Source organism: Takifugu flavidus, chromosome 6 (assembly GCF_003711565.1).
Source record: "Takifugu flavidus isolate HTHZ2018 chromosome 6, ASM371156v2, whole genome shotgun sequence".
In the NCBI taxonomy this organism is placed as follows: domain Eukaryota; kingdom Metazoa; phylum Chordata; class Actinopteri; order Tetraodontiformes; family Tetraodontidae; genus Takifugu; species Takifugu flavidus.
The window spans coordinates 9835046-9859401 of record NC_079525.1 but is presented as its reverse complement, the minus strand read 5'-3'; the positions used below and the strand labels follow the sequence as shown (position 1 = coordinate 9859401).

The 24356-nt window shown below is 42.6% G+C and overlaps 1 protein-coding gene across 2 annotated transcripts in view; it reads right to left on the bottom strand.

Annotated features, from left to right (window-relative positions):
* The window catches only part of slit2 (slit homolog 2 (Drosophila)), a 64531-nt gene extending 54297 nt beyond the window's left edge, over positions 1-10234 (bottom strand). For both annotated transcript variants that reach the window (XM_057036331.1, XM_057036330.1), the window contains exons 1-4: positions 9334-10234; positions 8690-8761; positions 7214-7285; positions 1889-1960 (exon numbers count right to left, since the gene is read on the bottom strand). In XM_057036331.1, the coding sequence (XP_056892311.1) occupies positions 1889-1960; positions 7214-7285; positions 8690-8761; positions 9334-9542 (425 nt within the window). In that variant the 5' untranslated portion in view covers positions 9543-10234. The remainder of the gene's footprint in view (positions 1-1888; positions 1961-7213; positions 7286-8689; positions 8762-9333) is intronic.
* Between the last annotated feature and the right edge of the window lie 14122 nt (positions 10235-24356).

Genomic DNA, 24356 nt, shown 5'->3' with positions numbered 1-24356 from the left:
TGTTGCTAAGAAAACTCAATCGAGCGATTTATTCATTCTTTTGCCAGCAAGATCAGAAGTCCAAATGATATTTTTAAAAATAATAATGATGGCAATAATAGCGCTAATGTCTGTCTTTGTTCCTCTATAATACTTGATACATCTCACACTTGATCTCAGCCCAGTTTAATTTAGCACTCTAAGCTCAAAACCACAGGGTATAATACATATATTTTCCTTGCTGAAAAATGTGAAAACATCATTTTCATAATAACAGGGTTGGGGAGGCTCATTTATAGCAGTGCTGTTGCAAGAACCAAAGTCCAGTTTGTGCAGACTCTCTGATTTATATATAAAACTTAACAAGTTTCCACTTTAAAGCTAATTGAAGAGGAAACAGCCTTAAGTATTGAGTCTCCTCTTTGATCGTCATTTATCCCTAAAGACTTTCACGATCGTTACAAAATTATAAAGTTTTCAGCAATTTTCAACAATGATTCTCACAATTTTTGATCTTGTATGACAAATTATTCTGGGTTAGAGAGAGGGAGGAGAGGTGGGTGAGAGAGAGGGGTGAGAAGGGGAGAGAAAGAGGGAGAGATAGACAGAGAGAGAGAGAGAGGGAAAGGGGCCACTTGTCAATGACAGTTGAGCAGAGAGCAGTATATCAGTTATATTTTTACCTCAGCCCACACGCTGAGCAGTTTGCCAACACTTAACTCTCTTCAGTAACTCTCTCAAACTCTCTCTCTCTCTCTCACACACACACACACACACACACACCACACACACACACACACACACCACACACACACACACACACACACACACACACACACACACGATCGCACAGACCCAGATATGATGTCTGGACCCTCATCAACATATTGTTTTAGCTTCTAGCCCTGAAAACCAAGTCTTAACCCATACAGCTCTTTGAACATCTGTTGAAAAGTGAGAACTCGACAGACTTTTCTGTACAAATATGTGCAGCACAGACACAGGCACAGGCACAGACACAGACAAACACACACACACACACATGTAACAACACAAACGCACATGCTGACACACATCCTCAGACATGACAGGTTAAGCCTAGCCAACCACCGTGGCAGCCGCAGAACATAAACAACTTTCACACACTCTCTGAATCATCTCAGCATTTCAATATTGTTTCAGATAAATATATTCTGCCCTACACATAAATACACAGAGCCATAATTCCCTGTAACCACGAATGACCATGACGGGAAGTCAGTTCCCACAGTTTTCTGCAGCCCAGCCCTGGAGAACTGGGAATCCACTGCTGGGTTTACAGCTCTGACAATCAGTGAAGTGTGGAAGGTGCTCAACAACAACAAACAGCAGCTCTGTTTCACAGTAAAAAAAGACTAAATAAAGAAGAATTCCCGTTTTGTGACAAGCTATTTTTGTGCCTTTGAACCAACGATCTAAACTCTCTTGCTTTCTTTCACTGAATACACTTTCTCTGATATATTTTGCCCAGAACCTCATTTACAACCAATAATACACACAGACGCGCGCACACACACACACACGCACACGCACACAAACACATTGCTCTGAGTGGGCAGCAGCTGTTGGAGTGCTAATCTGAATTAACTCCTGAACTGGCTTCTGTGGGGAGAACCATGTAAAATTTGGTTTCCTCGTCCTTCATCTGAGTGAAACACTTTGGGTCCACAACTGAGGAACCAGACTTTTAGTCCACAGCCTCAGAATATTACATATGTATTTTAAATGCTCCAGCAAGTCCAGAACAAGCTGGACGCAAATGCAACTATAGAACTACTCCGCCTTCAAACACATTATATAGGAAACAAAGTGTATTATTTAAAAAACTGCAGTGATATTAAGAGACAGTTAGAAACTAAACTGGACTTACAGCCTCGAGAGTTTTGTCGTTCCCAGGAAAAGTAGCTCAGGGAAGACAGCCAGATTATTCCGATTCAGGCGCCTGGAAAAAGAGAATAAATATGAAAAAATGACAAAAACAGGTGCCTACATCATTCTTTAAACTGTAAAGTTTATTTCTGGGGATCAACTCTAACTGACGGGGATGTTTAAACAATGGAAAGACAGAAGTAAAGAATATTACAAATAAACAAGCTCAACAACCATGATCGCTTTGTGAATTGTTTTCCTGCTTTCCCATCTGTGTTAGTGAGAATCAGATGATATTGAGGGGCGTTAAAAAGGTTTATTTGGAAATTATGGAGATTTGAGATCAGTGTTGATGCAGCCTAATGGAAACGCTTATTTTCATTCACAAACAGGCCGTCTAGGTTACCCACTTTTAAGGGGTGCAACATGGCTGCTTGCAAAACATAAAACCAAGAAGGATGAAAAGAAGGCCGGGGAAAGACAAGATGGGGGTTCAGATGAAGGGATGAAGGTGGTGGTGGTGGTTGGGGGGTTTTACCACAAAGGCACAGAAGAGGAGGTGATGTGGGAAAAACAAACAGGCAGTCAGGCTGGACTACCGAATGTGTGAAAAGGACCCCACTGAGTAAACAAGGCTCTCATAGGGAAAGATCTCACAACAACCAGTCATCACACACACACACACACACACACACACACGCACACACACACAAGGGCATGGGCGCACATGCAGGAATCACACAGAGCAGAGAAAACTTGGGTGAGTTTAATAATGTGGGTGCAATCATTTAACCCTAGTTGAGTGGAGTGAAGAGGTTTGTGTGGTTCTGGTTTGTGTGTGTGTGTGTGTGTGTGTGTGTGTGTGTGTGTGTGTGTGTGTGTGTGTGTGTGTGTGCGTGCGTGTGCGTGTGTGTGTGTTCATATGTGTGTATATGATTGTTCAGAGAGAGAGGCAACTGAGTTACACAGTAAGCACAGTGAGCAATTTACCATTTAACCCTAACACACACACACACACACACACACACACACACACAAGAGAAGAGAAAGTGATTTCCACTAAAAAAGTGAGACCCATAAACAGCCGTATTCGTCCAAGAAATAACAAAAAACTGTTTTTATTTAAACTGTTCAAAAGGTCTATGAAGGATTTTCACCTCTTTTACGTCATGTTGAGCTTCTGTGGACCTTTCTCAAATAACGTCATCCCCACCACGTCCCAACAAGCACACAAATAATATGAACGTGCACCTACACGTACACTCTCTCCACGGTTACATCGGAGGCTACTTAAATATTTAACAACCCTCCAGAAATGATGTTTCTAAATTATTCACTCCTCTTCCGTTAACGCCTGGCTCTGGTGGCTAAGAGCCCCACGTGGTCCTTTACTGTGGCCTTCTCCTCCTTGCAGGTCCTGAGCACCATGAGTGGGTTAGCTCTCTCCTGGGCGAGTGCTTGGACCAGTGCTGGAATTGGCAAAGGAGGAGTGGGAGCATGAGCTTACCTTCTCAAAATAGATGTGGTGCTGTCAGAACAAGACAGCCACAGAATGATGTGAAGACCTGAGAACATCATCTGACCTCTTGACTTTTAATGAACAGTGTGTGAGTGTTTCTATTCTTCTGTTAAAACTTTAGGTTTCCCACTTTAGGTCAGTATAACATTTTGCATGAGAGTGGTGGAGTATTGATGGATTTTATGAATGAGCTCCGTCATATGGGTTGCTTTTGTTGCCCAGAACTGGCACAAACACAGAGAGCATTGTTCGGCTCCAATTCTCCATATCTGTGTGCAGGTCTAATGCTGTGGAGTTGGCCTCTACTCTTCAATCAAATCTGTTGATTTGATAGGGTTAAAAATTATTATCATACTGTATAAACACTGAGGGTGACCATTGAGCACCTTTATGTGTAAAGGTTTCCTTTATTTGTGTGTTGATTATGTGGACTATTGTTTAATTTTTACTATATGCAGTGCTTGAATGAGCTCTTCTTGGAACTGTAGTGTTGCATGCTGCCTCACTCCAATAGTGATCTTAGAACTTCATCTTAAGTTAGAGCATTCAGAGACACCGATTGCTTTCGACTCCAATCATTTCACCATTTGTAGATGTGTGTGTGTCCCTTCACATGGACATGCTTGATATCTTCCATAGTCATATTTGATTCAATTCTAGCTGGAAGTGAATGTAAGATGAAAAGTCTGATGTGTGAGAGTCACTACGGTCGACTCTGTGAGTCACACTGTAGCGTAGTGATAATCCCTGCAGTCATAAACAGATGCTGGAGAATAGCTGCGAAACCACACACACACAAATACACACACACACACACACACACACACACACACACACACACACACACACCACAGATATACTAAAACATCAAACTTCTGCTCAGCACAATTCATGTCTGTATTGGCTCAGATCATCTTATATATATGAAACATTTCAATCTGATTTTAGTTGCAAAACCCTTATTCGTTCTTCTGATAGTTGAATCATAGTACCTTAGCACCATTGGCTTGTCTACTTGCATAGAAAGTTTTTCAAGATGAATTGAAACTGTCTAAGGTTTCTTTTAACTTTTAAAGTCAATGTGAATGACCAACAATGTGCAACTGCAGAATAATGCCCTAACGTATCAACTAGTGCATTGAAAATAGGCACAGGTTAAGGTAATATGTAATTGCAGCAGATGCTCCTGAGACAGAACAGCTTCATTTAAAGAAACTGGAATACCTCAACACTCCCAGCTGGCAACACTGGTGCAGGGGGTAACGAAGAGATGGGGCCTTCTCCTCCTTAATTAAGTAGTTTATGTAGTTAATAAGAGTTCAAAATTTGGTCATTTTGTGATAATAATACTGTCCTGAATAGATTCAGCCTTTATGAAATTCCAAAATAATCTCTGCTTTGAGTATTTTTACTTCCAACCCCTGTTTACCAACAGGAGCATCCAACATTGGCAAGAAAATCTATCACAAATTCTGGGCACGAGTGAAAAATGTGTATAAATCTAGCCTTTTGTTTTTTTCATCTTTGCGGCAAAAGACAATTTCAAGCTCTGCTGCTCAATAAAAATGGAAAGCAAAAAACGCAGCTGAAACTTTGCCCTGAAATAATCAGTGAGAACAACATTATCAGTGAAACGCTATTCTGTTAGCGTTAATCCTTTGTTGTCCTTTGAAATTCATAACCCCCCTCGATGGGATCATCTTAACCATTATCTTTGGCAAAGTCTCTGCAGATTCACATGGTTACAGATTGAATCATTAAGTTGGCTTGACTATTGATGGACGTGGATCTGCCATCCCAACCAATCTGCTCTCTTGAAATCATCAATGGCTATGTGATCACTCGATTACAGGCTAATTATCTGAGGTTTTATCTCACTGCTACTCGGACTCATTGTCTCAGCGCCTTTAATTAGCTCTTTATTACTCACTGCATATCTGGAGGTGTTATCACCTTCAACCCTACAGGGTTTGAATTGGCTCTAAACCAATCAGATTACAGGATCAGCAACTCATCTCTGTCCTGTTCTTCATCTACAAAGAAGAGTGACAGATGCATGACATTCCTATATGCTCAGCACAATAGAATGAGGAGAGGGTCGAGAGAATGTTTGTGGGTGTGAATGGATGGAGGGCATCGAGATAAAACCGGTACTGACGGAGCAACCTTGCAGAAGATAAAGTGACTGCATGAGTGTGTCTGTGCACATGCACGGCTGTTGTGACATGCCTAGATCTGCAACACCTAATTCACACATTCATTTACCCCTCCTCCACGTGCCCCTACCCGTCAACTACTGCCCCACACCTGACCCCACCCTGCCCATCCCCGCAGGGCCCGTCGCAAAAAAAAATAAAAAAAACAGTCCCGAGAAGGGGAACCATTTTGCACCCCTGTGGGGGGTATTCACTGTGGATCTGTCAGCCCAACTTAGGGCCTTCTTCTCTGGGTAGCTGTGCCCAGCAGGCCCCATCCCCCCCCCCTCACCCCCCAGTGCATGAAGGTCTTTGAAATGAGCCCCCAGACTCCAGACTGTAGAGATGTGCCTTTGTCCAGCAGCTGCAGGGGGGCATTGATGACTGACTCCATCTTTGTGTTTGTGAGATGCTGGATTTGCAGCGTTAACGTTGTAACTCTTGCCGGTACAACACAGGTTAGAAATTACAGTCAAAGGTGTTTGTTGCTAAAGTCGGAAAGGTTCTGTTTTACACGTGTGAGTGGCAGAATTTCCAATTTCCAATTGGGTGATCAGATTTTTTTCAAAAGTTCAACTATATGAAGTTCATTTTCTACACCTTTGTTCAAGTATTCCCTTATTTATTCACATAATGATTCAAGAAATCAGACTGATCCTCAGAACAACTTTGTTCTGCCAGAAACATTTATGTACATACATATGTACCTGTGTTTGTGCAAAATGTCAAGTTTTTGTCTGAGCCTTGGCAGACTAACACTGTTTGCTGACTCCCACCGTGGAATCGGGTGTCAGTCAGGCCACGTATCACGCACACAACATATGGAGGGTTCCTGCGTTAGGACGAGTGGAGACAATGAGCCAATCTGGAGTCAGGGCTTTACGTTCCCCTTCTGTCTTGTTCTCTCTTACGCCACTGAGACTTAATTATACTCCAGATGCCCGAGGGTGAGATGGGGAATACCAGTGATTCCAAACCAGCGCCATAACAACCTTCGGATATTCCCTCTGACCGAGTCTCAAATGCTCCATCGGGCACTGGGACTGGCTGCTGTAGAGGGTTATTGATTTGGTTGTTTATGAGCACTTCCAGATTGAGCAAAAAAAAAAGGGGAAGCTGTTTTTGGTCCATTGAGTCCACGTGATATGTGTTGGCTTGATTTCAAAATGGCCAGGTTTTATCCTAATAAAACCTCTCTTTGACAGCATGTAGCATTTTTGTGGAGCATTTTGTTGCGCTCAGCAGACAACATGAACAATACTTTTAATGAAGAAAAGCATCATCAATTTGCTTCATTTATTTGTTTATTGTCTGCATTTCCTCAGAGCTCCACATACAGACCTCACAGACACACTAAACAATTTCCTAATTGGTTTCTTAAGCTATAGAAAGTCTGCTTTTTCCCCAGTTCAATATAATAAATCTGCATCAGGCAGTAAGAGATAATTGACTGGCTGTTCAGCTCAGCTAATGCACAACTTGGTAGATGGTTGTTTAGGGCTGGGTTGTCCCAGCATCTACTGTAACTGCCACATCTTTTCCCTCATTTCTGTCTTAATCTTAATCTAATCAATGAAAATGGACCTGATTCGATGACAAAAAATGTACTCACAGTCTTTCCAGTTCCTTCAAGTCCTGGAACGCTCCCCTCTCGATGGTGGTGATTTTATTCTCCATAAGCTGCCTGAAGGAGACACACCAGGAGAAAATGAGACAAGATGAAACTAGACAGAGGGAAAAGGGGCAGAGATGGCAGGAAAAGAGTGATAAAGCAGCAGAGCTGACAGAACCATTTGTGAAAAGACAGCGAGATTCTAAAGAAAAGGATCAAAATGGAGGCAAAGATAAGAAAGAGTTGAGTAAGAAAATGCGTTAGGTTGAAATGAGGGTGAAAAACAAGGAGAAGACAGGAAAGTGAGGAAGTGAAATGATAGACTGATGCACACAAGAGAGGTGCGGAGACATTGCAGAGCTCACTCAAACCCAGAATTGACTGTAAAAGTGACCCATCAGCCACAGCAACGCATCCATCATCCAGTTTACTCTCCTATCACTGGAACCCTCTATCACTGAGGTCGCCCGTTCACTTACACCAGCAGATGCCACCCAGACGGCACACTGCAGCACTATGCATTTGTATGAGGCCGAAAAGAGGAAACATTCACAAAAATAAGTTTTACCACATGTGAGAAAGCAGCAGGCTCCATACCAGTTTTCAAATATTAAGATAAACTCTAAAGAAAGAAGGCCGCTGTGGTTCATGAGTGCGTCAATGTAAAATGCTCAGAGAAAAACACTTTAGGAAATGCTTTCACTTCTTAAATTTTCGGTACACAACAGCAAACCACGCTAACTTTTCCTCGTTTAGTTCCAAATTTGGCTGTAATAATAAGGCCAATTTTTTTTTTTAAACCCTACAATTCCAAATAATTTGCAACTGAAAACACACAGAATAGAGCATGAATGGAGAACAAACACATGCACACACAATTAAGGAACATAATCTCTGGAGGAATTCCAACAATGCGTATTCCCTGCATTCACCTTTAGGAAGTGAATAACACGCGCGCGAACGCACGCACGCTCGACCCCCACCCCCCCGACACACACACACACACACACACACACACACACACAACCCGTGTCCCTCTCTTAACCTGAATTCATCCTAAAGGAACTTGTTCTTGCATGACTCTTCCTTTCCGTCCTCCCCTCCAGCTACCCCCCTCCGCGGCTACACATAATGACCGCTATCTCTTCCCCTGTTGCCCGTTGTTTAAAATAAACCCACCCTGACACTTCCACTAGCAGATTAACACGGCGACCTAAACAGGTGTCACTGCTGGGCTGTTTAGATGCACAATAAAGAGACTTCCCACAGACACAGTGCTGCATGCGGCAGAATGAGCGTGCACACTGGAGACGATAAGAAACTGTTAAATCTGTGTGTGTGTGTGTGTGTGTGTGTGCGCGCGCGCGCGCGCGCGCGTACGTGTAGGTGGCGAGTGTAAATTGTTGGAATTTACTGCTTGTCGGAGTTGCGCATGAGAGCTGAAGAGCAAGGAAGAAAAGGAATAATTGCACTTACAGCACTCGCAGATGCCTCAGTCCTGCGAAGTCCGCCTTGGTGATTTTAGTGAGGTTGTTTGCGTTCAGGTCCCTGGACAGAGAAATTGGTCAAGCCGACAGCGTGTATTTGATGAAAAAGTAAAAAAAAAAAGAAAAAAAAAGAGTGACAGTTGAACAGGTCTGTTGGGCTGAAACTTGAGACTGTTGAGATTTGAGCCAGACAAATTCAGAGTCGACTTTGATCAACAATTTTACTCGAGGGTCCCCGGATACAAAAAACTGCCTGTTTAACTCAAAACCCACTTGTCTAAATCCGTTTTTGATTAACTCGCTGGTCTCCAGACAAACCAATGTGGTCCACGGAGGCTGTTCTAATGCAACAGTGCGAAACCACCAACACAACCGCAGCAGCGCCACAACTTCGGCTCCGTGATCTGCAATAAACACGGACGAGTGTTTCCGTAGCCGTCGACCGAAATGGGCAAAATTTACCAAATGTTACTGGAATGTCTGAGTTAATTAGACGTGCTCTTAATTAAAGAGGCTCCCTTTTCTAAATAAAATAAAGAACTTCAGCTTTTGAATCGTTGTTGGTGATCAGATTTTGTGCGCAGCGTAAAGCGAAGCTGCGCTCTTAAATCCTTCTCCCTTGCCGATACTTACAGTCTTTCGGTGTTGCGGGGAATGTTCCTGGGCACGCTGCGGAGCCCTTGGCCGTGACAGTCCACTGTAGTTCCGGTACAGGAGCACTGGGTCGGACAGGGCTGGCCGTATACTCCGCTCGAAAGGACCAGTAACAGCAGAGAGACCAGAAGCCGGAGCGCATTTGCAGTGGAGCGACCAGGGCCAACGGGGCACAGAAATGCCACCATCACTGCGGCAAGTGGGGGCCAACGTAAGACCCACGAAATAGTGAGGAAATACTAAGGTGCTGAAAACAATTAAAGCCTCGAAATCCAAGAAAGACTTCGAAAAACAGCAGGTAAATTGACGCAAGATCTCCCTTTCGGGTTCTCCGTCTCGTTTCTTGTAGTAATCAAGATTAATTTACATTTGGGTCTTCTGGGAAGGTTTGCTGAAGGCTGTGTAGTTGTCTTGTCCCTCTGCGCAGACGGAGGGGAGCTTGACGAGACAGCGGACCGGCTCACTGGCTGCGCTACAGCGGCGCAAACTTCCACATGTCCCCGGCATGCGTTACCCACATTTGTTTCAGAAGCTCATACGTGAGCGTGAGGGACAGAGCCGGTGAAAAACCTCGATCGTTGCTCTGACTCGAGGAAAATGATACACAGACTCACACACACTTCAGTCCATACGCACACAGACGCCAACTCAGGTGAGGTTGTCAGTTATTAATTCACAACACGCGTCCGGAGAGAGGGAACAGCAGAAAACTCAGCAGCGGTGCAGAGATGATGAGTCCAAATCATCGATCAGTTGCCGGTTTATGGCGAGGGTGTGTATGCAGAAAAAAGGGCCACGCAAGAGACCAGCGCGCAACGTTATAATCCAACTCCGTGTGGTGCGTCAAAGAACTGCTCCTGAGTGTGTGACAGCGGAGAGAAAGAGAGACAGACAGACAGAAAGAGAGAGAGAGAGAGAGAGAGAGAGAGAGAGGGGGAGGAGGGAGCAGTGGGCACGTCTGCGTAAGTCCAGACAACTCTCTCTCTCTCTCTCTCCTTCACACAAACACAAAACACGCACCGCGTTTCCCCTTAAGGTGGCCGCAGGTTCGACGTCCAGCACACAGGTTAACCACAACAACACTAGAGTCTCACCTGATGCTTCATTTATCGGCTCCTTTGAAAGACAAATCCCAAAGAAAAGAGACGCGTGTGATCACGTGACTGCGGAACAAAGACGTTTGTATAATTCCACATGTCCGTCTAAATGTAATGATCATCATTAACCTTCCATTGCACATCAAATATGTTCTTTCATTCAGTTAAGAAGGTTCTAAAGAAGACTTCTTTTCATAATTTATTTGAATCCTAAAAGATCTTTCAAAGTCTAAAGATCGATGTATGCTTCACATACTTTCTTTCATCATGTAGAAAATGTGTAGGGGACAAGATCCATATGTGGCTACAGGTTGTACATGAAAACATTTATAAATCTGTAAAAGTCCTTCACAGATGTTTGGTTCTTTGTAATACCAATCTGTTGGACTACTGCCTAAACAGGTTTGTTGTCAAGATTATGGTGATCAGAGCTTTAAACTTCATTCGGTGCTCTGATTTCATTATTGGATAATGAAGATGAACCAATTAAATTTGTTTGCAGGTATCTCTGCCCACCAGAACAGACATTTTCTTAAGGACATTTAGTTTGTAATTTTTAGATCCAACTTCTCTGAATGTTTGAGTCACAATTGGTTCTTTCTGATAGCAACTCATTAACAGTCTGATGGGCCACAATGTTAACAACAGACAACATTATACAATTTTGGAGAATGTTTTTCATTGGCTTCTTCTGCACTATGAGAGAGCAACATATTTTATGTCCAAGCTACACATCTGTTGATAACAACTCTGGTTTAATGGTATTTGTCAGAAACCCACACTCAGAATGATATTGGAGGACGAGTGGAGACAGAGGACATGAGAAAACACAGGACATGAGAAGTAAAGCAGAGGCCCAGAGATCAGCAGCCATCTTCAATAAGTCATCCCCTTCAGTTTTACACTTTGTAGTCTTTGTTCTACATATGATGAAGGAATTGATTCTTCTTTTTTGAGAGCTCTTCATAACACAAAAATTACCCATCCTGCAGTGCTGTTACACAATCACAGGTTTATAAAAGACTCACTCTGACGGTCAGGCCAAGCACTCCTGCACACCCTGAACAACAACTCAAGTCAACGACTGCCATGGACATGGTGACGCGCTACTGCACAGTTCTTATATCAGGCTGCATGAAGCATCAACCCTCTCAGATGAATCCTTTCCTGGTTCAGATGGTTAAAGAGCTGCTAAGGAGCAGAGAATCTGTCTAAGTGCTGTGATGTTGGTGCAGCTCAATCTGGACTGTTGGTTTAGGAGCCCTTTGTGTTATCTTTAGTTTATGGCCATGCAGTAAAGCTGGACATGTTGGGGTCAGCAAGTGTGTGTGTGTGTGCATGTGTGTGTGTGTGTGTGTGTGTGTGGGGGGGGGGGGGGGTGGCATGGTCAGTTCAGCCACCTGGTCTCTGGACAGCTGCTACTGATACTGAAGGAACACAAATACAGGCACACATGTCACAGGGTGAGATTAATCATAATTCTGAATTAATTGGTTATATAAATCAATTGAACTGCTGGTCATAAGGGCCACATCCTGTATGTTTCTTAGTTTTGTTATGAAAAAACAATGTTTGTGTTTGGATTGTCAACATGGGGGCTTGTTACACAGCTGCAATCTCACACACACACACTCACACACACACACACACACACACACACACACACACACACACACACACACACGGTTTCAGGCTGATCCATCTGTGGTGTGAATGGTCTGATATGGCTGCTGGTTGTTTTGATGGAATGCCCAACCTGTTCCTCAGGTCACAGAGATGCTCAGAACGCTTGACTTGTCCTCCTCTTGTCAACTCCTCCAGACTAAAAGTGATTTAAATACTATAGATTAACTGAGATGTTCCCTCCACATTTCTTTGAGAACCAGCTGTGAATCCATCCTTGATAACATTTATTAGTCTGGATTCACGCTGTCCCAAGAGTGCTGACCCTCCTCCAGGTTGCTGGTCTGGCTATTCTATGTGGATCCAGCAGAGTGTTGGGAGCCACCAATAACCAAGGTTGAGCCGCCGGGAGATCTGACCTTTAGAGCAGAAACCACAGAGACTCATGTTCACGTCACTGGAGTAGAAATGAGACTTCAGTTTGCGATGTAGTGATGCATCTCGAGCCTTTTAAAAGAAGCCTTTTTGTATGTTTTCTGAATGTTCCTTAATAACTGATCTTCCTAGCTGTTCACTGTATCTCTTCTTTCAAGCAATGTGAAAAATATGAAGAAATGGCAGCATTTCCAATTTATGGGTCATTCATTTATGTTTGTTATTGGTACCACTAGAAATAATTTTCTTACTACAGTTTTGTGTGAATATCCATTCATCCATCCACCCATCCACCCATCCACCCACCCATCCATCCATCCATCCATCCATCCATCCATCATCCATCCATCCATCCATCCAAAAGACTCTGTTCAGCTGGAGCAGAACTGATAAAAAACACACTGACATGCATGAAAGAAATATATTGAATTTTACAATGCAAACTAATCTGAGTTTAAGTTATAGATTTTACATAAGGTGAGAACTAATACTGGGCTAAATGGTAATAAACTGGGACATGATGGGCAGACTATAGCACGTTATAGCCAGCAAATTTACCATGACTGAATCTGTCAATCAAACTATGAAAATGGAAGGCAGCAACATGCATAATGCATATTTCAAGACGTCTGTAACTTTGTGTCTGTCACCAACATTATGTGACTTTCTACAGATCTCATCTTTTTTTTTCTCTTTAAGCAGTTTAGTTTTAAGTGCTGGAGGATTTTCCTCCCAAGGTCAACTGCACAGAGAATAAAATACCTGCAACTGAAATAAAAAAAAGTCTTTTTATATTCATGTGCATCTGTAGGAGCAGAAATTAGCTTCAGTTGATGCCGGATAAGGAGCTGATTCTGAATGAACTCATCCTAGAGTTGCTCTAACACATTTTCGTCAATTAAATGTGAAGACAATTGAACATATGTGACCTCTTTTGACCTTTTAAAGAAAAATCTGCTTCCATTGCCATCTGAGAGCAGTTACCTGTTGCTGCCTGATGCTGCCATTACTAGGGACTGTGAATATCTGTCAATGCAGCCCTCTTCTGCCCTTTGTCCAGCACCATGTCTGGCTGGCTCACCATCATCGGTTTGACTGTCCGTATCTGGAAGTCCCACGGGATCTTTCCACAAAATCTCTCCACCACACTTTTGGAAGCATGTCCTATTTTGACCTCAGAACTTCCAGTCCAACCTCAATACAGATGTTCCTGCACCCCAGTGGTGTTCCATATATTCTTTAACTTAGGCCTTTCTTACATGCTGGCTTGTCTCAGGGACCTTGCCTTGTTTGGACATTAGATCTTGCTTACTGTGGTAGATCCTGGCTTCTGCTGCTGTTGTCCTCTGAAACTTCGCTCATACGGCCATGGTTAGTGTCTTTCTGTCCAGCCTTTTCTAAGCATGGTTAAACTTCAGACATCTGCTCAGCTTCCTCTCCAGGGACTATGAAAAGATCTTACCAAGTAGGGTAAAGGGTGTGGTCCCCTGTACTTACAGTTGTACAGATTGTGAAATTCTGGGCTTATACCTTTTCTCTGAATAAGAAATTGGCCATTGATGCAAACATTAATAAGTTTTTCACAAGGAAAACTCTGATCAACACACCCTGTAGTACCCTCAATGAGGAGGACCTCTGGTCAACCAGTCCAGGGATACTGTCCTAAATGTCTGGTGTTGCAGAGGTGAGGCAGCTAGGACACCCCTACAACATTGGCAGCCTTGAGGAACTCACATTGGTATATATTATGTGTTTGAGTTTTTGCTGTTTTGAGTTGGTCTCTGTTTCGGATCTCGGTGCGTTTAAGGTCCGTTTGGGCAGGAAAACCATGGAAAATCAATTTTTGTTAACGATACCTGGGATTGTCTCATTAGCCACCTGTGATTTTTGGCTGGAAAACTATCGCTCTCATAAAAAATGTTTTATTACCACAGTCAGCTGGAAAACTGTTGAATCATCTCCTCCAGATGAAAATCTCAGCTCACAGACTACAATAAAAATGTGTAACACATGCCTGCACAAACAATGACAGCCCTTCGCTTTGGTCTGCTATCAATCCCTACCTGTGGATCAGCAGGAACTTAACTGAACCAACCTGAGACCAGATAAATCCATTCTAAAATCCATTTTCTCCTCAGCTTCTGTAGAGTTTGCACTTGTGTGTCTGTGTTTGAGTTGGCTTGAATGGAAGCACAGAACAATGGAAGCAGGTACACACCCAGTCAGGTCAGGCTTAGTGGTTAAAGACATATTAGTCTGGCTGACTTATCAAGAGAAATGAAGAAACCAAACAGACAAATGATGCAGCCGTTGACCTAAAACAGCAGTAATATAGTGGCAGCAGGGATTCATACTCAAAAGGAAGTAAAAATGCATCAGACTTACTGAGTCAGACAGTTAAGTTGCAGTTTGGGTGACAGCAGCAGACATGAGAGCTTATAGAACAGTGAACTCTCTCATGGAGAGTAAGAGAATGAACACATGGAGCTTATCACCCTAAAACACTGTATCCTGACACATTCCTCACATCAGCATGGAACAAGCACGTGGCCTGTTCATCACACCACCTATAATCTAGGAATTTGTCTGAGGATTTGGACTATTTTTTCAGACGAAGAAAAGCAGAACGCGTAGTGCTGCAGGTCCTTAACGAAAATGAAGGACTGTGCTGCAGCGGAAGAGGAGAACCTATGATTTATTGCAGGTTGTGAGCAGAAGTGAACCCCATTAAATACCGACTCTGTTTGATTCAATGACAGGATGACGAGAGAGGGCAGAATTATGCATCCAGCAGTCTGCAAGAGGGAAGACATACAAATAGGAGCAAACAGGAATGTGTGTAAATCCTGCAAGCCTCAAAACATTAGAGATGCAGTTTATGACATTTTACTACAGAAGTCCAGCTCAAAGTTTTCCTGACGTTAAGGTCAGTCCTGAGAGGAGGCCAAAGAATAGCTGAGAGTGGCAGAGAAAACAAGGAGAGAGGACAACAGGGCAAAATATGAAGCATCCTTTTGAGAGGAATAGAGGAGGAGAGAGGGAGGGAGGGGATATAGAGAAAGGAGTGTGGGAAAAATCAATACAGTCTGTGAACCAACTGGAAGAGACAATCAGTCCTGCCTGACCCTCATCACACAGCACCGTGTGTGTGTGTTGTATGTGTGTGCGCGAATGTGCGCGTGTGTATGTATGCGTGCATGTGTGCGTGTGCACACACCACATTTTTAAATATATTTGTTCATATTAATTTATAACATTCCTAATTTTGAGTTGCTGTCAACACATTGGTCAGCATTTGTGTGTGTGTGTGTGTGTGTGTGGTGTGTGTGTGTTGTGTGTGTGTGTGTTGTGTGTGTGTGTGTGTGTGTGTGTGTGTGTGTGTGTGTGTGTGTGTGACCGTCCCTGTCTCCTTTTGTGCCTTTTGTGTTTGCTGTCCTCAGCTCTAATATCTTTTATTGGCATGACTGCTGAGGGCAGGAGAGCAATGCCAGGAAAGCTAATGGGATAAAAGTTCATTACTCTCCTTCTATCAACTTTATGAGAGAGGACAGATCGAACAAACTCCCCAACCAGCGTTTAAATCGCATGAGGCTGACGGACACAACTGGCTCTAAATTTGTGGATGCTTGAAGTCACATCATCTGTCATTCACAGGCTTATCTTCACTCACAGGCCACAAGCTGTAGGTCAGACTTCTTCAAAGGCTACTTTAAGTTTTCACTTTAAACTACTACTACTATTATTATTATTGTTGCCATTGCTGTTCTTGTTATTATTAATAAGTAGGTTAGTATTTTAGGGAGCCTCGAGGCTCGTCACAGACCATCCACTATCCCGTCAATAAAGTTGGCCCAACCTGCCTTTGTACCACCCCTGAATTAAGTTCCTCATCTGCCCCCGAGCACCTTCCAGACTGGGGGGAGGTGGAGTGGATGGATAGATGAAAGGCAGGAAAATACACTCCTCAGAGAACAAAAGAGAGAGAGTGAGTGAGAGAGAGAGAGAGAGAGAGAGAGAGAGAGCGAGAGCTGTCACTGTTATCCTTCCCTGTATCTGCCTTCCCACCTCTGTCTCTCTGCTGTGCAGATGCAGGGGGTTAATTGAGGCCTGAACAGCAGTGGGCCATCATGTCACCTTTAGGATCACACACACACATACACACACACACACACACACACACACACACACTTCTGTGCCTATTTCGTCATGCATCAATGATGCAAGAGACACATGTGTGTTGATGTGACTCCATTGTTGGAGCAGGATGATGTCAGATTTAATGATGTTTCCAACCTTCAGGAAAAAGCCCCAAATCAAGAACCAAACAAATAAATCATTTAGTTCAACAATTCACACACAAAACTGGAGATTGACAGGGTTGTGTGTGGGGTGAGTGTGGGTGCATGTGTTATTTATTAAAGCTGAAGTTTAACAATGGCACTTAAAGGCTGACATTAATATTATATGCTGTTTTTGATTCAGACACACACACACACACACACTGAATACACACCCACCCAAAGCTGACAGTCTCACTAAATCAGAAAGCGACAGCTTCGATCTGCTGCAGTGCAGATTGTTTCTCAAATACACATTCAGATCACAGATAAGACTTGCAGGCTTTTGGGTCTTTTTTGTCCTCCGTCTGCATAAGCAGTGGCTCAGAGCACGCACACACCACACACACACACACGCACACACACACACACACACACACACACCACACACACACACAACACACACACACAAGCCTGCAGAGGCAAAGGCATCAGGACACTGAAAATCAGTGTTTTCTGGTTTTGACTAAATTTGTCACTGCTATACCTAAAATGTTACTCAGCGGTTGTTTTACCAGCACAGAACAGTTTAACACACACACACACACACACACACACACACACACACATACATACACAGTGAAGAGATGTTTGAGCTATACTGTTCCTTTCAATGGGGTGGGTTTAACATGTTGGATTACAAATCATTTAAGGTATGCAGATCAAAGTTTGCAAAATGTCCCTCCCTAATTCTCCTGGTCTCTTGAGGAAATTACTTTCAAGGGTGAGACCGAGCTCTAATATGATATAATTAACGATATCAGGTTTAAATAAAATACTGTCCTCAAAGGACCTTTGAGAAAAGCCCCACTTCTCATCATCTTAAATCATTTACAAGCTCACAGTAAAAAAAAAGTCTTTCCAAGTTTTTTCTCCTTTGTTATTTTCTGCTGGTGAAATTTGGAGTAGTGCTCCTTCACTAGTCATGCTCAGGCCTAAAAGCTCGATGTGATTTCCAAATATCACCCACAGAACTGCAGGAGTTTCTTTGAGATTCACCTTTGGTCTCATATGGCAGCTTCAGATCTGGGGCTCCCTTAAATGAATCAAACGCACATATCCACTGAAGCTTAACTGATTGGGAACAGCTTTTTCACAGTTCTGGAAGGAAGATGGATGAATTTTTTGAAATGACAGAGATGATCTAAAGTCTAATAGGGAGCATAAACACAGCTAACAGACTTTCCACAGGTCGTGATTTTAAGTGGAAACAGACGCTTCAGTTTCTCTGACTGAGACTTTCCAAGCTCTATTAGAGTTGGCATCAGTGTCACATAGACAACCAGATTGCTTCTTTTGTGTTTGGCAGCTCCTGGTTTGTTATTTTCCTGCTACTGTTAGTGCATACAATAGCAACATGGCTACTGTTGAAGCAATAGACCATAAAATCTCAGCGATGATACCTACCTGTTGTCATCAAGGCAACTGTTCACAGGTGTTAGAGACCCGATCCCCCTTTACTTGTCTCAGTGGTTTGGTCCTTGACGATGCAGCTTAACCGCTATCTGCTGATATCTGTGTGAGCCCAAGGCAGCAGATAGGTCAGGCCTCCATCAGTTAGTAGCATAACTGCTGAAAAAAATTTCTATGGTATCTAGCTTTTGCAAATCCCTGATGAGATGATGAATCCAGTTTTAATTACAATCATAACTCCACAAACTTTCCAACTGGTTTTGAAGCAGATCTTAGTCAAATGTTGTGGATGTGAATTTGTCATGTAAATTTATAAAAAACTTTCAATAAGTGAAGACACTATAGATAAAAAAAAATGTGGCTCTTTTTTTTTGTAAACACTATGATGGCAGCTTTAGTATTCCCCCTCAGCAATTACCTTTTATACATGTTTTACAAGCAGCTGGTTAGCGACAAACAGAAAAATCAGAAAAAATGAAAGACAAAAGAACTAAAGTCACATTCTGAAATCAAGCACCATCTAGAGGCCACATACAGAACGACAATCTGGAGCTTGTAAAACCCGATCGCGCAAGTTTTTGTTCACGCTGTAAATGTGATGACGACTGTCTGCTAACTGAAATGCTAACCTCAACCAGAAAGGAGCAAATGTTCTATCCTGGTTGTAATAGACAACTGGAACAAATAAATGGCCAGTAACAGTTAAGTTATAATTTTTAGATGTTTCAAATCAAGGTCAAGAAAACCAAGTGCCCCTAGCGTGCGACAGCCTTTGTATTAGTGAAGTATAGCCTTTACGTGACATTCAAAGACAGTGAGAACGGTATTTTTACATTTCTTAATCATGCTATAACATTAATATTTATTTTGAGGGAAATAAATATTAAAACACAGGATAACAAAGGACGTAAAATGTTTTATGTCTTGTCCGAGAACAGATGAAAAACATATTAATCGCCTCCTCACACGTCATCGTTGCATTTCTGTATTACAGATGTTTGATTCAGGCATTTGAAAACACTTCAGCAGTTCTTTTCTAATGACGTGATTGTGTGTTTGATTCTCCACTGTGTGGTATTGTCCTTGTCTCTCTTCCAAACAAATTTAGACCACATGTTTTTCAAACAAGAACTAGACTACATTGGGAAAGCACCTTACACTCCTTTTCACCCTCCCTCCATCCTTCATTCACCATTCCTGATTTTTGTTGTCATATGCACAATAACCACACCAGAAATCACATAAAATGAACTTTTCAGCTCTGAGATTTCAAGAGCAAATGAGTGTAAAGCAAAAAAACAGAATCAAGTTGGGGCTTTTTTTATGGCCTGTGGAATGAAATGCTTCCTGAGTTTCAAATGTCGACCACAACAGCGGCAGGCATGGTATGTTCCTGTGGTGTTGAGGGTCCGTTACCATCATCCTTTCATCATCTACGTGTCCTTTTTGGGTCCTATTCCCTCCAAGACGGTGAGAGTTGGCATTCCGTTAACCGTCTGAGTGTGATGAGAACATGTGTTCTGCTCTGTGTGGTGACATCCTGGAGGAAACCTTTATTTAGCTATGCCCGTTTCATGTCGTCACCTTACTGCAGCGTCGACAAACTGGAAGTCACATGACACCCATTTCTGTCCTGCTCAGGATGGTTTATTCCACTTCAGAGAGATGAAAATGAAAGAATTAAAGGAAGCAGGTGTGCAATTGAAGTGCGGAGACACCTGGTAGAATTTTGCTGTGATGAAAACATCTGCAAATAAATATGTGTGTGTGTGTGTGCGTATGTGTGTGTGTGTGTGGTGTGTGTGTGTGTGTGTGTGTGTGTGTGTGTGTGTGTGTGTGTGTTCCAGGGAAAATTCCAAACCTCTCATATGAAGGACATTGTTCCGGTATAAGGGCATTTATATTCATACCTATGCTGATGGAATTATTACAGATGTTTGTTTGTAAGCAAGTATATGCGTAAATGTCCAAATTCAGCGGCCAAAACCGCAACTGTGTGATTTAAAACTCAAAAATCTCTAAACACAAACTCTGGAAGTGATTAAGTGGCTAAAACATAAAGACAGAAAGATGGAGGGATGAAGGTGGGTCTGCCAGACACACACACACACACCCACACACACACACACACACACACACACACACACACACACACACACACACACACACACACACACACACACAGGCAAGACAAGGCTTGAGAAATGGTGATGAATTAACAAAGACAGGGACTAATGTGACAAACTAGGTCCAAATCACGGGAAGATAATCATTTCCAGATTGGGGAGCATGAGTGAAACTCTGGAGACTCATCAGCCCCAAAAGGCTGCAGACAAATAGGTCTCCACCTGCTGCTGCCGAACACACACAGCTGATGGCTTGAAACACGCAAACGCACTCCTGGGTCATATAAACACCACATTAGCCACAATGCCTCCTCCTGGGCTGAGGATGGAGACATCTTTAACAAATAAACATGGTAAATACAGAACAAAAATTTTGGAATGCAAAGAAAATGTGTTGGAAATCATCGAGGACCAGACAGCAGAATCATTTTGATCTGTTCGAAGATGCGTGCGAGGCTCCACATCTCAGAGGTACAGCGCCAGTATCTGTTGATCAAACCCAGTGAGAAGGTGGGTTTTGTAAAAAGTGTCGCCAGGGAGCGATGACCCCGGATGGCCCTGTTGACAACCCCCTGTTGCATGCTGGGTACCGAACGCCACCCTGACTGATGAGACAAAGCAAATCCCAAAGTTCAACTTCATTAGCCTCAGAGGGGAAATCCGTCATGGAACTGGCAGAACGTTTGTAATAAAATAAACATTTTGCTGATGAAAACTGTGTGTCCATGTGCACGTAGCAGTGATGTGCATGTGTTGTACATCTTCTCACCCTGTCAACACTTGCATGGGAGTGATGTCACATCCATCCGCAGAGCTGTTCTTCCCATCTCAACACTCGGTGAAAAATGTAGCAGCTAATCAGAACAGTGTTCACACACTGATGGTTATAACCACAAAAAAAACACACGTGTGTCAACGGTAGTTTAGTACCACATAAACACACGATTCCCTTTAGTTTTCACTGCAAATGGACCTCCTGGTTGACAGATAAGTTTTTCCACAATGGATCTCTTTTTTATGTGTGTGTTGTATAAATCTTGGAGTGTGTCTCTGCTAATTGTGAAATAAAGAAAAGTGGAATCATTTGGAATGAGTCCGGTGCTGACGCAGTTGCGTCCCAGAGAGGTGCAGTAAACAGACCATTCATTTATCCATCCAACTGTCCATCTTGTTGTCCTCTCAGTCCTCCACGAACTGAGACAAAAGGCTGTTGTTGTTGTGTTTACCGTCTCCGTTTGTGGGGGTTTCCTGCCATGGAATACAAACCCTGTTCTGCTGCACTCAGATGCCTGTTTGCTCCAATAAAGTTTAACAGGCCCGTTTGGGGCCCATCGGACCCCGAACAGGCAGGACGACAGCAGAGCAATGCTGACTTTCATTATCTCAAACTTCAATGACCTAATTATATCCAATCTAATCAAATCTGGGTCCTCCAGTCTGGGTTTCATTATAGAAACGCAGGAAGATTATTTAAACACGTTAAGCGTAAAGAATTACTTATTTATGCAATGACTTTAAGGTCTGTAAATAAATAGGTTTCAAGAGTTTTAAAAAGTTGTTGATTAGGTAAATTGTGACGCTGGCAATGACCACAGCAGCGATTCTCACCGTTACTATGGTGACAGCACATGCAACAGGATAGAGGTTGGTGTAAATTTGATTGTTGACAGTGTTGGAAAATGGAGAACAGGAAAATGTTGGCCTGCAACCCTGCTGAGAAAAGGATCCAGTAAGTGATGGATAAACTTTACTGGTTTGCTTCTGCCAACGGTCAGAATACAACAGGAAAACAACAGGACTCTGCAAAATCATCTCTGCACAAAAGATTCACATATTACCTATTAATTACATGCAATTAATCACAATTACACAATTAAGGAAGAATGTATGAAGCGCAAATGCACAAACTACACTTTGTGTGTGTTAGTCAGCCAAACCACAACGCACTTTGATTAAAAAGGTATAGAATAAGAATCATTTTAAAAATATTAAATTTTATTCATGCAATTCTAAGAAATGAAACATTGACAAAAATTGAAACTCATCTGGTTTGAAGACACACAAACAGCAACATAAAGAAGATTTCTCTTAAAATATTCATATCTATCCACATGTCATGGACATAAAAACATAAAAAGCTAATACTTTTGGGGAGAGCTGGAGTCGACTGAGGTGAGAAGACTGGAAACCGGCCCACCTCAAGATACCAACACTAGCAACCGAAGTAACATTGGCTTCACAATAGCCCAGTGAATGTATCCAGGCATGATGGAAACAATGACAGGAGAGGAGTTTATGAAAAGGAGGAGAACAAACACAAACTCATGAGGGTCTTTGCCCTAAAATAATCATCATAATGTAAAATGAACAGCTCAGGAAAAGCCTTCTGCTTAAGCCTGCTTAAAAAAGGAGAGAATAATTTAAAAAACTCACGACGTACATATAAAACAATCCCAACTGGTGTGTTTTATTCTGACACGCAGCTGTTCAAACCTGCACTTTTACCAACATTCACACACACACACACACACACACAACACACACACACACACACACACACACACACACACACACACACACACACACACATACAGTGTGACAGTGAGAGTGGGTGAGTGAGATGTCAGAGAAGCACAGAGAAATGAAATGTGTTTTTGAAAGGAAACACAGGCTGGATGATCAGGAGCAGACTGGTGCACATCAAAAGGCAGTGTTGAATTAGACGGTGCGAGGCCTCTGATGGAGACATCAAACAGAAGTAATTGAAGACACAAACACACACACATTTCAGAAAGTCTATGCATTGTTTGGCTCTTCTCCCTCCAGGAAATTAGAATTAGGCACAAGAAACCAAATTTATCAGCAAAGGATGGAGCCAGATTACAAAATAAAACCAAATGAACTTTCAGAAAACATGTAATCAGGAGTTTGTCTTCATCAGAGGCATATTAAATGTGGATTAGGTGATACATAATGTTGGACAGTGACATCATAGCCCCAAACATTGGTGGAGTCATAATGTTCTTTGCATGCAAGAGACAGATGCACAGATCATGATGTCACAGGGACGAGAGGGAGGCGATGAGAGAGAAGAGCCAGCAGTGTTGGGGCTGCGTCTCCTCTCAGGTCCTCTCTGAAAGTGGGAGAACTCCTTGTAGCACTGTCAGCTGGTGTCAAGAGTAAATCCACAGCAGCGTCGGCAGAGGTTGCTCCCCATGAGAACAAGAGTTTACAACAGCTCAGCAGAGAAAGGACAGTAAATCCTTGGACAGCAGCAACGGAATCTACACTTTCTGAGGAGCAATAAACTTGTAAATTGAACTGGTTTTACACCAGTTCAATTTAAAGTGTAGACAATGTGGATACTGGCTAAAGCTGAAGGATGGATGTCCTCAGCTGCAAAAGGTGGAACCAAATTTCTCAGATGTTTCAAAATGTGATCATTAAACGATATTTTTAAGATCAGATCAGCTGTAGTTAGAAAAGGAAAAGAAAAGGAAAATTACCAGTTCAGTGAAAGAGGCTGACAACAATTACTTGTGTTGGGAAACATGCTGACAACGTATGAGAAGTATTACAGCAAACCGTTGAGCAAGGTAAAACACCAAAAGCTTACTCACTCTGACACCTCCCCTTTATGATTAAACCTGCATATATCTGACTTTTTCTTTTGTGAGATTAGTAAATTCTGCATTCTGCTTTTCTAAACATGAACACAAAAACATCCCTGATGTGTCAAAGTGGAAGTAAATCACACCTAAAACAGGCGCCATCTTGCCAAATCCTCCATCCTGTTTGCATTAGATCACAATGTTAACCCCAGTCATCTGACTCCATCAGTGACCCAAGTGTCATCCAGTGTGAACAGAAGACCAGATTTGATCTGAAGTGTAGGTTGGAGTATCTCCAATGTTAAAACTGCACAAGGACAGAGCAGGTAAGCTCCAGCTGCTGGTGAGGGGTGGAGCACA